Source organism: Lygodium microphyllum, chromosome 6 (assembly GCF_053477565.2).
Source record: "Lygodium microphyllum isolate KBCC chromosome 6, Lygodium_microphyllum_v1.1.10, whole genome shotgun sequence".
Taxonomy (NCBI): domain Eukaryota; kingdom Viridiplantae; phylum Streptophyta; class Polypodiopsida; order Schizaeales; family Lygodiaceae; genus Lygodium; species Lygodium microphyllum.
In genome coordinates this window covers 134,974,554-134,988,863 of record NC_141140.1, presented here as the reverse complement: position 1 = coordinate 134,988,863, position 14,310 = coordinate 134,974,554, and the positions used below count along the sequence as shown (strand labels likewise).

General features: G+C 39.2%; 1 protein-coding gene across 3 annotated transcripts in view; it reads right to left on the bottom strand.

Annotated features, from left to right (window-relative positions):
* Nucleotides 1–2,932: 2,932 nt before the first annotated feature.
* Nucleotides 2,933–14,310, bottom strand: part of LOC148035167 (Alg9-like mannosyltransferase family) — a 45,776-nt gene continuing 34,398 nt past the window's right edge. The window contains exons 3-10 of one of the 3 annotated variants that reach the window (XM_087680134.1): nucleotides 6,434–6,538; nucleotides 6,035–6,324; nucleotides 5,661–5,942; nucleotides 4,909–5,170; nucleotides 4,561–4,712; nucleotides 4,287–4,452; nucleotides 4,018–4,162; nucleotides 2,933–3,922 (exon numbers count right to left, since the gene is read on the bottom strand). In XM_087680134.1, coding sequence (XP_087536260.1) covers nucleotides 4,070–4,162; nucleotides 4,287–4,452; nucleotides 4,561–4,712; nucleotides 4,909–5,170; nucleotides 5,661–5,942; nucleotides 6,035–6,324; nucleotides 6,434–6,538 — 1,350 coding nt within the window. In that variant the 3' untranslated portion in view covers nucleotides 2,933–3,922; nucleotides 4,018–4,069. Of the gene's footprint in view, nucleotides 3,923–4,017; nucleotides 4,163–4,286; nucleotides 4,453–4,496; nucleotides 4,713–4,908; nucleotides 5,171–5,660; nucleotides 5,943–6,034; nucleotides 6,325–6,433; nucleotides 6,539–14,310 lie in introns of those variants that run through there. The other 2 variants (XM_087680135.1, XM_087680136.1) reach the window with 2 other exon arrangements.

The following is a 14,310-nucleotide window of genomic DNA, read 5'->3' as shown; positions in this document are numbered from 1 at the left end:
TCCAATCTACTTTGAATACCTCAACAAGCATTGTATGCAAGTTGTTATTTGCGGTTACATCATACATGCAAAAAATATATGTACGCTACCTATTCCACAATGTGAACAAATCCATGTAAAGAGCATATATGGATACACTCTAAAGGTATGTTTGAGATAAGCTTCTAATTTGAATTGCCTTTGTTAGAAGTGGCTAGAGAAGATATTATATTTTGACACACATTGCCATCTTTTTCTTACCATCCATTCCTTTTACCCTCTCTCTCAATAAATATTGGTATTAGTATATTTGCATGTGCATATGTGAAATATGCATTTCAAAGTCATCAAATCACTTACTAATGTCATTCTATAATATTTTCATTGAATCCCTCAACGAAGAGCCTCACACCATCTTTGTGACAATTCATTATCTTTGGGATAGTCTTACACATGAAGAATAGTTTTAGCATCTCAAATGTTTTCTTTGAAACTTCAAATGAAGCATGCCACCATATGTTACGCTACCAATTTGATAGTAAAATTCATTGGATTAGGTTTGTTGTAATGTAAATCTTTATGATATAAAGCTTTGTTCATTAAAGAGAAGTACTATCCACTCAAGGTTCACCCCTTGGATAATCTCAACTTTATCTAATTTGATGGCAAATTGTAGTTTATTACTTCATCTTAATTGTGCTTTGCATAATTCCAAAAAAGTGGTGGTTGGTCTATGTGAACTTGACCTTGTGAACATCCATCATCCCTGATTTCAAAGTTTCCAAATGTGCAATATACATAGAATCTCCATGGACTACAAAAAAGTGGTGGTTGGTCTATGTGAACTTGACCTTGTGAACATCAATCATCCCTAATTTTCAAAGTTTCCAAATGTGCTTTGCATAGTTCCAAAAAAGTGATTGTTGGTCTATGTGAACTTGACCTTGTGAACATCCATCATCCCTGATTTCAAAGTTTCCAAATGTGCAACACACAAAATCTCCCATCGACTACAAAAAAGTGGTTGTTCGCCTATGTGAACTTAACCTTGTGAACATCCATCATCCTTGATTTCAAAGTTTCCAAATGTGCAATACACAGAATCTCCCATCAACTACAAAACCTTGGTGTTGAGCATCTTTCACACCTCTATAAATTTTGACAATCTAAGAAGAGAACTATTCTTTTTTTGGTCCACAAATAAATTCATATTCTACACCTTTGAGCAATTTGGAGTCAATCATTGTGCTATTTAATATTAGCCCCATCACATATAACTTGTGCATCCATAGCAAAGAACTAATTTCAACATTGTTCAAAGTGGATTCTTTGGCCTTATCCTTCACAATCTGGAACTTAATGTTAATCAAAGCAACTTGTAGTGTGTTTTCCTTCATCAACCTACGAGTGGACAATCTAAGGCCCCTCCACCTTAAGTTTCCTGTAAGGAATCCTTGTAGGCCTTGATGTATCACTTCCATTATTCATTATTCTCACTCAAACTCTATTGGTTTTTTCTTTTGCTTTGTGCTCCTATGTCAACTTCTTATTAATATTTTCAAGCTCATTCAACTATTTCTTGATTTGCTCATATTTCATCTCCTTCATTTTTTCAATCGATAATTCATGGCATGCACAACTTGAATTGGCAATTTGTGAATCATGGCATATTGTTCATCTACATAACCATGATAGTTCTTTGTTGTGTTTTGGCAACTATAATAATCCTTCATTGCTTGATCACTAAGACACCTAGTATAACCAACCACCTATTTGCATCATCACAAACATACTTTAGAATGCTTGTCAAAACCTAGGAAAATGGAGGATTATTACTAACAAAGTCCAGAGTCCATTGGGTATCTGGCTTCATCCACCCATAATTAATGCTCTTCAAACAATCTATCCATATAGCTTTAAGACACAAGAGTGGCCCCTATAAACTCTCTTGAATAAGGGAGCACATACATCATCTATTCAATGTTTAGGTCAAATTCAAGTCTCTTTTTGTTTCTACTTAGAGAGAACTCAAATGTGCATGATGATTAAAAAAGCATGCAATCCAAGACAAAGAGAATAGCATGAATTATAGAGCTCAACAAAGGTAGAGAGAACATGCCAAGGCAAGCACAGGCAAGTAAAAAGAGCCCAAAAAAGAAAGTCAAATGTAAATTTTCAAATCAACAAAATCCAATTGGCGTCCTAAAACGTATCTTTAAGTGTGACATTTTACAAGAATATATATACCTATTGACCAAAGACTCAGTACACAAGAAATACCCTTCAAATTCATAAAGAAACTCCCGAATTTTGCTTTATCATTTAGCCTCAATATATTGATTACAAATCAAATACTAATGTTCATAAAATTAAAAAAGGGCACCACAAACCCAAAACTAATCACTAGTTGGATTAAAATTTGGTTAGAAAAAGATGAAGCAAGATTCTAAAAAATATTTTATTGTTCTCATCTCCACTTTTCCCTTGAGTTAAAGAGCTAAAGTCCAAAAACAAAATTGATTTTCTTTCTAATGTGGAGAGAGAGGATGTGTATATCTGTCCAACGAGACAGAGAGAGGATGTGTATGCTTGTCCAACTAGTTCAACAGCTGTCCATGTATTGTGCATGCGCACATGTCTGGACATGTATGTACATGCATCTAGCTAGGTTGATAAATGTCTATGTAGTGTGCATGCATGCACATGCATCCAACTAGTTGGATCAATGTCTATATAGTGTGTACACGGACATGCACAAGTATGTATCCACGTAGACACTATGTATATGTGTGATATAGTGTGCATGCACATGCACAAGCATGCATCCATGTAGACACAATATGTAAGTGTGATATAGAACCTACAGATGCATCATACACCTCTGCCAAGACCAAGTTGCATGAGAAAGACAGAGAGAGAGATATGAATGAGAATTTTTTACGATGTACAAGGAGAATGTGGCACTTTATTATTTTCGAAACTGGATCGCTTGTAGTTTTGGTGTAGTAGAGATATACAGTAGAGAAGATGCATCATGTTTCTCACAAAACTTGAGACAAATACAGTACAAACAAAATATTATCCTCCAAAAAACCCAAGTAGCAGATTGAATGAGAGATTTTAGGAAGATTGCAAAAGGGCTATTTTTCAGTGGCAGAATTTCAGTCCGCCCCAATAATTGCCACAGAGTTCCTTTAACAAGGGCAATGACAAGTTGAAACCAGCTCTGAGCAGTGATCACAAGAAACCGTTCTTTAGTGTATTTTTCCTGGCTGGATTTCCATAAAACCAGTTGAAATTCAAGTTGGTCCTGATGAAAACGGCTATTTTTTATTGTTTTCCCAAAAACCGGTCACATTTCAACCTCTTTGTTTTCTCCATTGGATGGAAAGAAAGTAAGCACTGCAGACCTGAAAGCCACAGCTTTTGGCTATCAAATAAAGCGATCGCCTCCAATGGGCCATTCTGATCTAGAAAAGTCTGTAAAGTCTGAAGTCAAATGTGATGCAGCAGAACATGCCTTAGCTAAACCACTTGATAAAATGGTCAAAATAAGCACCCAATTGTACAGAAAAGTCTACAATATAACTTGTGTGTCTTGAAGCCTGAAGAGAGTTCCCTTGAGAATTCGTGAACCTCCAGACAAAAAATCATGGAATTCTTTCTCCCTCACACCCTAGGCCACCTTGAGAGGCTTGTATATATGATTGTTTTGTGGTTTTGAGACAGCTCCAGCTAGACTGCTGAGAACATGTACTTCACTGTAAAATTCTTCTGAGAAATAAAATTGGCCATATTTTTATTTGCCAAAAAAAGAAACCATGGAAGTAGAGCTCTTGGACAAGGCTACACCATTACAGTTGCACCTTGTAAATATTCAATATACACAGATTGTCATATGTACTATCTTTCATTCCTGGCTCAAATCTTCCATCTCGAGCAGCTGGAAGATAAGACACTCAACTAAGTTTTTATCAAACAAAAGTTCAAAGTACACCCAAATTATCATACTTTTCTCCACTGCCATTCAGCACTTACCTAAACTGAGCACCATCTCTCCAGCAAAGCCTCTGTCAAAGGCAGTAGTTTATCATGAAATGGCTGATCGCTCTGAGATATACACAAGTATAGATTTTTGAAGGCCACGGTCTACAGCAAAGTGTGCATGAAAAATATTCTTCACCTGCAAAACAAGTGCACACGTACATTCTTTACTGGCACATTGGCATAAACTGCAAACAGACAAATAGAAACAATAAATCAGAATTGTGTACACCATAATAGGTTTCCAGAGCTCAGAGAATTACTAGCTTGTAGCCACTTCTGTTCAGGAAAGTGGAAATGGACCTTTCCAAGGAATCAAACATCACTAAATGAGTGGGTAGCCCTTGTACATCTTGAAACATTGCAAACAGGAAAATTTCTGGTTCAGCAAAAAAGCGATCTGCCTCATCCACATACCCAAGCTCATCACTGCATAAACAGATCATCAGCGACAGAATAATTGCTAGCAATACCTAACTGATTGATGAGAGGAGCCATCAGATTGGTAATGCTTGAAAACATTGAGAAATGGCACACCTCGGCGTGCAATCTAGAAACCGCATCGATACATTTGAATGAAGGAAAGAGTAGAAAGGTGTGCTATGGCATGGCATCAAGAACATCACACTCTTCACATGTCCACTGGTGACCTCACTGGAAAGATAATGCATTACTGACTCACTTCCTCTCTGCATGCATGAACATCCATGTCAGTGGTGAGATGACAAGACTCCAGCACAAATTGATCTCAGATTCAAGTAGCATGAGATGTTTCAACAAATAGTAAGAAATACTCCTTTGCTCAAGCAAGGCATTCTGCAAACATCTACGAAGTCACTTGCTATTAATAAAGCTTGTACGGATAACTTTGAGCGGAGATTCAACCTGATGCACAGCGGACATATAGAAAGCCATTGGGAGGTTTGTCGCCAATAAGCATGCAACAGTTGCATGAAACCAGAACTGTTGAGTCTGACGTTTATGGTTTTCACTTGCCTTCTTAGGGGACATTTTGACTTGGGCAGAAACCTTTATTTGCAGTGTGCTAGAAGCAAACTGCCACACCTGGGTTTTGCAAGACTGCTGCATGCAAGCAATGGCATATCCTGCAAACATCATCGCTAATGGCAGAATCGGCAACACAAACCTGCATCAAATACAAATCATGTTTTAATAAGCTGCCCTGCTGAACATGCTTGAAAAATGCCAAACATCCTCCCAAAAGAAAAGAAAAGAACATCAGCATATGCACATAAAGAATATTGTGTGAAAAAAAGCAGTGTGAGACATTGTCTTAAATGTTGAGATATGAGATTCAATACTTCACAAATTTAGGAACATATTCAATTATTGTACAAAATAACCATTTCAGGGAGCATATCTCATGAAGCCGTCTGCAAACTTCAAAGCTCAAAGCCATTTGCCAAAACCAGTGCTATGAACCCTATTCCAGTAAGTGTTTTTAACTAGATATAGTTTCTTACCATATTTGTCAGATAAAGTTGTGAACTTCAAGACTAATCATGGACACTCCAGCACCTGTGATATTCAACAGTGTGCTTCAAGGCTGCTGGAGTATTTCGTGCAAACATTGAATCCATGTCTCACTAGTTATGAAATATGTTTGTCATCCTTACCTGAATTCTTTATGTCCAAGGAAGCTGTATAGAAATAAGACCCAGCTTATTAGGCCTGCCATATCCCACTGTTTGGACCACCATATCCCAAGAAGTGACACAGGTAAAAAGGTGAGAAGCATTGCCGGAAACCCCTGTGAAAAATACCAATGCCAAGGGTGGGTGCCATAATAGTCACCACCTGAAGACAAAAAATTGAACTTCACAAAATTGAGGGGTACAAAAGTCCATTCGCCGTACATCCATCTATCCAGCAGACTGGTAGCTCCAAGCACAATAGCCCTAACATAATTTAAATAGGAAAACAGTATAAGTTAAGAAGGTTCTGAATATGTTAACAGAACAATGGAACTCAAAATAACACTGTTGCATACCCTATCACAAATACTTCAAGTAACAGCCCCAATTTGTTGTGAGTTTGAAAAAGCCCAACTAAACCGACATATAACCAAACTATTGCACTCGTTGGCCGTAGTGCACAAGCTAATGCAGCCAGAAAAAGAGCCACTTGGCGTGATGTCAGATGGCAAGAACACAGACTGAAAGTCTTCTTCTTAGAAACCCAGTAGTACAAGGCTACCAAAGTAAGCACCATCTCTAAGGAATTTGAGAATGTCCGCACCATGCAGAAGAAAGAAAACCAATTGATGATTTGACAAAACACCTGTAATGTTTCATTAAGGAGTAAAGAGAATGATTGGCTGTGTCTTCCAGCATTCTAGATTATATGACGGAAATGCTTTTTGTTCTCAAAACAGGAGCTTCTTGGATACAGCCCACCGAGCAGCATATTCTCCCCAATAGTGCTTTGTAAGCTTGAACAAGTAGTAGTCCCCGATAGCAGCAAAAACACCTTGCATGAGCCGTGGAGCTTTCACCTATCGAAGTATTGTCTTGTTTTAGACACAACCACCAAATGTGACTCCCATGACATTGTTGATGGGAATGGGCAGCAAGCTGAATAGCATACATAAAACCATACCCACTATAGTATCGTTTTTCTCCTTAAGCTTAAAGAATAAAACCGTTGCACACACCTTTAGTCACATGATCCTGGTGTTTGTAAGTAGAAACACAGAAGTAAAACAAGTTCATAAAGTAAAGTTGTCACAACTTTATATAAACAACCACTAACAATGTGATCAGGTTCGAGGATTTCTAGCACATGTGCACCTGTGAGATTCACTAACATTGTCAAATAGGATATTGTTTGAATACAAGTCCCAGTGGCACTTCTCTCTAAAGGGTTGTGACTGGACATGTCAACTGGGTCACACCTTTCATAGAGGGCCAGAATAGATCATGACCATTTTTTGACTATCTAGGTAGTCATCTACAAATAATCGACCACAAAGACAAATGAGTTGGAAAATGGCAATCTATTCACTTGACTAGGTTAGCCACCTAAATAATTTCAGCCAAAAGGTGCCAGTCCAAGGGTGTGGATGTAGAACCAGGGATTTCCTCTCACCAACTTGCATGATCTATCTGGCAACTTTTGCCCACTGTTTTTCAGATATTCATGTAAGCACTTCTGTGGTGAAGAAACTAAGAAAAACACTAATCATTTACATCAAATCAAAACTTTTGGTTTCTTCTACCGTTCCTCCACTTCTCAGCCATCTTGCTTTGCTGCATAGCTATCAAACTAAGAAAATTCCCGGAAACCCCTAATTTATTTTATTTAAAATGCTCTTTTCTGCATGTGCAGAGAGAGCTGTCTTCATCAATGAAGATTTCATGCCCAATCAAAACTTTGTCAACAAATTGGAGATTGAAGCTGAGTTGTTGTGAAGATATGTTAGACACTGGTGTTGTTGATCTTAGCTACAATGGAAGACTACATACGACTGTCCTTCGGCAACACAGGGACAGGGCATTGTGACAGAGAAAACTCTTGTTGAACAGCCACCAATATGTGTTCCTTGCAAGAAGCGCCACTTGAGATCTAGAGTCTTCATTGAATAAGAGGAGAGAAACTAGATAGCTCTTAATTGGGAAAAACAACTTGAGTATCCAATATCTTGTATGGGTGATCCCATTTCTACATCAATCTAGGTGTCTATATACTTGAGCACTCTTATTTGTAGCAGCAATATTCAGTTTTCAACTGCTATAAAAGGACAAAATACTAATCAATGCAGTTGTGTTCATTGACTTAAATTTGAGATTCATAAACTACTTAGTCACACCACCTGTGACAAAATGCTAGGGCAAACAAAGAAGACACAGAGCGTATGACACACAATAACACAATCTGATCAATGCTGAGTGAAGGGAAGAGTATAGCAATGAGCATGATTCAAAGGGCCTCAAGCTTCCATGACTTGAGAAAGGGGCAGAGGTGAGCTGAATAAAGGTGTCAGAGATGCCAGAAACAACTCCACGAGTTTCATACCCAACACAGATTTCAAATGCTGTATGAGTGTCACCCTGTGGTGCAATGGTGTATGACAGCAAAATGAAGCAGCAAGCTGGCTGGATAATGATTTAGCAGCCTCTTGGAGGCAGTTGATGCAGGCAACAAATTCTCCAGAACATGAAGTGCAGCAGTGTAGATCCTCCAACAGCAATGCACAGTCCCGGACAGCAACAATGATGATACCAGCAATCTGAAGCCAGTAGTGTTAAGCTAAAAGAGATGCATTACACCTTAAATCTTCATTAGCTCATTAAAACAGCCCCAAAACTCAAAGATTACCAAAGTTCATGTACCATAAATATAACGCCCAAACTTTGGGAGGATCCACATCTATAAATGGAGGCTGCCCACACCACTCAGTTCATCCCTTCTTTGCAGGTCATAACTCCGCTGCAGATTCCAGCCATTAGTTTACGCCATCCAGTGGCTGTCCAAACTCCCGCCCCTTGCCAACTGCTGCCACACTCCTTCCAGCCCCAGATGCCCTGTTTACAGCTGTTGTGCTGCTGTCTGGAGGCCATTTACAGCTGCGTTTCAGCCAGCCTGCTGCTGCCCCACATTCTCTACCTGATCAGCCAGCATTTTCTGCATCAGCAGGCCACCCTGCATCAGCATACACTCCCTCTGCTGTCGCCAAACTTCCTACAGCCTCTGGTGATCTGGTTATACTACTGCATTTACCAGATTCATGCTAGTATGATACACCTCCCATGTGTGAACACACCATAGGTGTGTAAGTGTGTGTGTCAAAGGTGTGAACACCTTTTACACCTCCCAACATATACTATCCAACCCCCATCATCTGGCGGCAATGAGCAAACCGCTCTGCTAGAAGACCCTTAGTAAGGTCTGCACGGTTATCATCTATATGTACCTTGACAAGCTCAATGCTCTTGTTGTCACGTACATCCTTGATAAAGTGATACTTCACCTATATGTGCTTTGTCTTTGCATGAAAGACAGGATTCCGTGCTAGTATGATAGTACTCTGACTGTCACAGTGGAGGATAGAAACCTCTATAATACCAAGCTCTCTCACCAGACGTGAAAGACAAGCCTCTTTGCATGCCTCAGTGGCAACCACATACTCTGCCTGTGTAGTAGACAATGCAACACACTTTTGCAGCCTGGATATCCAAGAGACTGCTCCACCTATGAACGTGAACACATATCCTGAAGTAGACTTCTTGCAATCAGGATGGCCAGCATAGTTAGCATCCGTGAACCCAACAATAGATGAATTTTGCTTACCAAAGCAGATACACAAATCCTTTGTGCCCTTAAGGTATCTCATGATGCCCTTCACTGCTTCCCAATGCTTTTTTTCAGGATATGCCATGTATCCGCCCGCTAACCACTCCCACCGCAAATGCAATGTCAGGACATGTAGTAACCATAGCATACATCAAGCTACCAACAACTGAAGCATAAGATATCTTGGCCATTTCAACCTTTCCATCATCAAATGTAGGGTTGTCATCTGTACTAAGTTTCGCATATGGAGGCAATGGTACACTAATGGCTCCCCCCCCCCTTCATATTGAAACGTTGCAAAACCTTAGTGACATACTCCTGCTCTGACAGATAAAGAAGACCCTTCGATCTATCTCTGAGTATACGCATGCCAAGAATGTGATTGGCCTCACCAAGATCCTTCATATCAAAGCTATTGTGTAAACTCTGCTTCAAGGAGTCCAAGGCATGAACATCCTTGCCTACAATCAACATGTCATCCACATACAAAACCAAGAGAATAAGGCTACCATCTATTGCCTTCTTGGTGTGTAAGCAGTGATCAACTTCAGAACGATGAAATCCCTGAGATTGCATAAATGTATCAAATTTATGATACCATTCTCATGGTGCCGACTTCAGCCCATACAAACCTTTGTTGAGTTTACATACCATGTGCTCTTTCCCCTTTGCGGCAAAACCCTCAGACTGTTGCATATAGATCTCCTCGTGCAAATCACCATGTAAGAAGGTGGTTTATACATCCATCTGTATGAGTTTCATGTCTTCAGATGCAACCAAGCCCAAGATGGTTCGCAAAGTAGTCATTTTGATTATAGGAGAAAATATTTCATCAAAATCAATTCCATGTCCTTGCTTGTATCCTTTAGCAACCAGGCGTACCTTGTACTTTGGCAAAGAACAAGAAGTGACTTTCATTTTGTAAACCCATTTGCATGGTAGCACTTTTTGCCCTTTAGGTAAATGCACCAAATCCCAAGTATCATTTTTCATGAGAGATTTTATCTCTGACAGTATTGCTTTATGCCATTTCTTACTATCTTTTCTGTCCATTGCTTCTTGGAAGCATGACAGCTTACCACATTCTGTGAACATGACATAATCAGCCACAAGGTTAACACCACGAATGAACCTATTTGGCTGTCTTCACACTCTGCTCAACCTACAGACTCAATGGTCAAGAGTTCTAGTTGTTCCAAAGGCACATGTTCTTGCTAAATTTGTGATATATCATGGGCAAGTTATTGCTAATCATTTTCAGAATCATTCCTTACATTTTAAAGGACATTTACACCAAGTATTTGCTACTATTTAACAAGCATTCTTTGCTGTCCTATTGGTACATCCTCTCAGAATACAACCCTTCTAACCTCCTCTATCTTTTCGAGCTATTTGTGCATGCGATCTTCCCAAAAGATAACATCATTGCTGCGTACTACTTTTCTTTTCTCGAGATCCCATAATCAATACCCCGTCTCACCTTCATCACCATATCCTAAAAAAATACATTTACAGGACTTTGGCTTAAGTTTGTTGCGTTCTTCCTTACAAATATGCACAAATACCTCGCAACCAAGATTTTTGTTGAAGATCAAGTTGAGCTCTTTGATGAACTTATATTCTCTTTTTCCTAGGTTATGAGAATGCTCCCTTCTTAAGTGTGGGGATATGTTGAATGCTATGACTTGTTTTTTTTATTGATTTTTGTTATTTTCGTGAACTGAATGGTTGATTTTACATGATGATTGATTGGTTTGGAAGTGGTTTGAGAGTGTTTTGGATAGGGTGAAATGGTTTTGATAAGCTCATAATGTTTTTCAATAGAGATATGAGGTTCTGTGATGTTCTGTTGATGTCCTAATAGTGTTTGATTGAGTCCATTTTGCCTATTGAGTTTTTCCATCAACAAAAAACTCTCCACATCAGAGTATAACAACTAAGCATTCGAGTTACTCAAAGTTATCCTAAAAGTATCCCAACTTTCAGGCAAAGTGCATAGCAAGAAAGTAGCCTTAAACTCATCATCAATATGAAAATCCAAAGCAATCAGCTGACTAAAAATTGAGTTAAACTCATTCAAATGTACAGACATGGATGTACCTTCTTTCATGCGAAAGTCCATTAATTTTTTCAATCAATAAACCTTGTTGGCTGAACTTTTCTACGCATACAAAGTCTTTGCCACATTCCATATGCCGAATTCATCTTCTCATTGTTAAAGGGCAAGTTGTCTGATACTAAGAGCTCAATGGTAGAGCGGGCAAGCTCATCCAAGTCATCCCACTCGTCTTGTTCCATGTATGCTGGTTTTATTCCCTTTGTTTTGATGGGCTTCACACGTTTCTTCTGCACCAAGACATTGTAGCACTGTTTTTGCCATATTGCAAAATTATGTGCACCCTCGAGCTTCTTGATCTGCAAAAGATTGTTGCAATCACTGTTTCCATCCATAATTTGCAGTACCAAATTCACTAAGCAGTCACCCAAGGCAAGCCCAAATGTCACACAAGTAACCACGATACACTGCAAGTACCAACCAGCAATGAAAATCCCGATATTGCAGAGATTTCAGATCTGCAAATAGATTTTCAGAATTAAAAACTATGTGTTGTTGCACTCCTCAAGCAATTACTGTCACATTTAGAGACCAAGGCACCAATTAATTACATGTAAAATCCCTAAAATTTCACTGCAATTCCTGCTTCAAACGCATTCCCAGGAATTTGACAATTTTAATCAAAAGCCCCAAATTTTTAGAGGGTAATTCGTCCAAATTGCATCAATACATGTACCCAAGTGCACATACCAAACATTTGTTGCACAAATTGATAGGATTTTGCAAAAGCCCCAAATTTATTGGATTCAAAGTGCACAAATTTCAGTGAAATTGAAGAAATTCCACTAAAATGTGAAAAGCCCCAAAATTTCTCGGGTAAATAGGCACCAAATGTGCTATGTTAAAGTCCCCAAATCGGAGAAAACCCCCAATTTTCTTGGGCGAAATTGTGCATTGTGCTTTGCATGTGAATGCCCAGCAAAGGGGAGACTGGAAAAAAATGGCAAATTTAAGGAAATTTGAGAAAAAAGAAAACGAGTCTATCCTAGCGTTGACCAAGACTCGTCTCGCGCTAGTCAGATGCTTCGTGTCACCTACCTAGCGCCACATGTACTTGCAACTTGCTGAAGGGCCTACGACATGTTGTCCACGTGTTGAACCTGTCACCTAGCCTGCGACCTGTCCTACTGCTTGCCGACGGGCCTATGACATGTCATCCACATGTCGAACTTGTCACCTAGCCTACGACCTGTCGCCTTGGCTGCCTATTGCTTGCCGACAGGCCTATGACCTGTCGCCCAACTAACCTGCTGCCTACTGACGGCTTACATGCCATGTGTCAAAAGTGTCTATCTACTCGTGAATACAAATCTAACAAGTGCGGTTTCCTTTGAAGAGATGAGCGAGCTTGTTTGTAAGCATCTTGGCATGAATGGAGACTTGGCCATTCATCCCTTTGAGGAAATGGAGCCAACTTCCATGTGAATAATCTGTTACACCATGTAAATCATGCTAAAGTACTTACTATTGACTTCACTTCACTATCTTAGGGCATCTCTTTTCTATTGTCCTTTTTCTCTTGAACAATGGAATGCCTTGCATACATGCATATATTGTTTTGAAATCTCTTCAATATGGTGATTTGTATCTTGTTTTTGGATAAGGTAAGCATTTATCCTTGGATGTCCGTTGTAATTGCAATTGTAAACTTTTTCAATGTGTGTGTTTCCTAACCCTCAATGTAGCTATTGATTAGTATCATCTCTTTTTCAATCATGTACCTGGATAGAAGGCTGACAATTCATGGCTTCAAAGACTTATAAAGGTTTTTGAGCATAAATCCAATCAGAAAGTGCTTTTGGGATATGTCCGTTGTAGTTGATTCCAAATATGGTGCAATACTCTCTCTCACACACACTCTCATGTCTCTCTTTCTCCTCCTCTCCATCATGGAGCTTCACCCTCCATAGCCTACTTGCCCATCCTCACGAGCTTCGTACCCAATAGTGGTATCAAAGCGGGTTCAACTAGACATCCTACTCATCAATACCTACATGCCTCAAATAGCTAACACTTAATTTGCATAGCTACTCTGCCATGTTTGCACACTACTACTAGAGAAGGAGGATGAGGACAAGGGGAGAAGATGTAACCTATTTAGTCACGCCCTATATCAACTGCCAGTTGCCCTCAATTCTCCTAGTTTGCACTCTTGGAAACCTACTATTTCCAGCCCTAACTCAATGGCTTGTGATGAGGTAAAAATGCATTACAAACTAATTAGCTCTTTAAAACAACCCCAAAATAGGTAAATTACCAAAAGTTGCATTAAAACTTACACAGTGCACGGCCCTAGAGAGTTTATGTGTCCCATAAGCAAAACCCTAATTTAGGAGGATCCTTCTACATCTATAAATAGACAAGTTACCCACCATTCAATCCATCCTTATATTTCCTGTTTCGACCATCAACCCTCTTCCACTAGTTGTCCAGCCCCTAGTGACTATTGCTATGCCGTCTCTACAACTGTCACCTAGCCTCCCACTACTACTAGTGATTAGATGCCATTAGACAGTTACATTGCTTTTGGATCTACAATAGGTCGTTTCAACGTTTGCAACACTTTTCTTTATCAACCTCTATTCTAACTAGTTCTCTTCCTTCTCTCTTTGTATTTGTGCTTTTGCATTTTGTATTTAGGATTTAGGGTTTGCATTTATTGTGTTGCTATCTGAGTTATTTTGTTTCGGTCTTGTTCATGCATTCTTGTGTTTTCTTTGTGCAAACCCTAGCATATCTTTCCATGGTATCAAAGTCAGTGCTCTTTTAAAGAGTATCTTGTGGTGAGAATGGAGAGCTTGGTTTATGCAAGATACATGAACAACATGTATCTAATTCACAGTCGCTCAAACAACTTC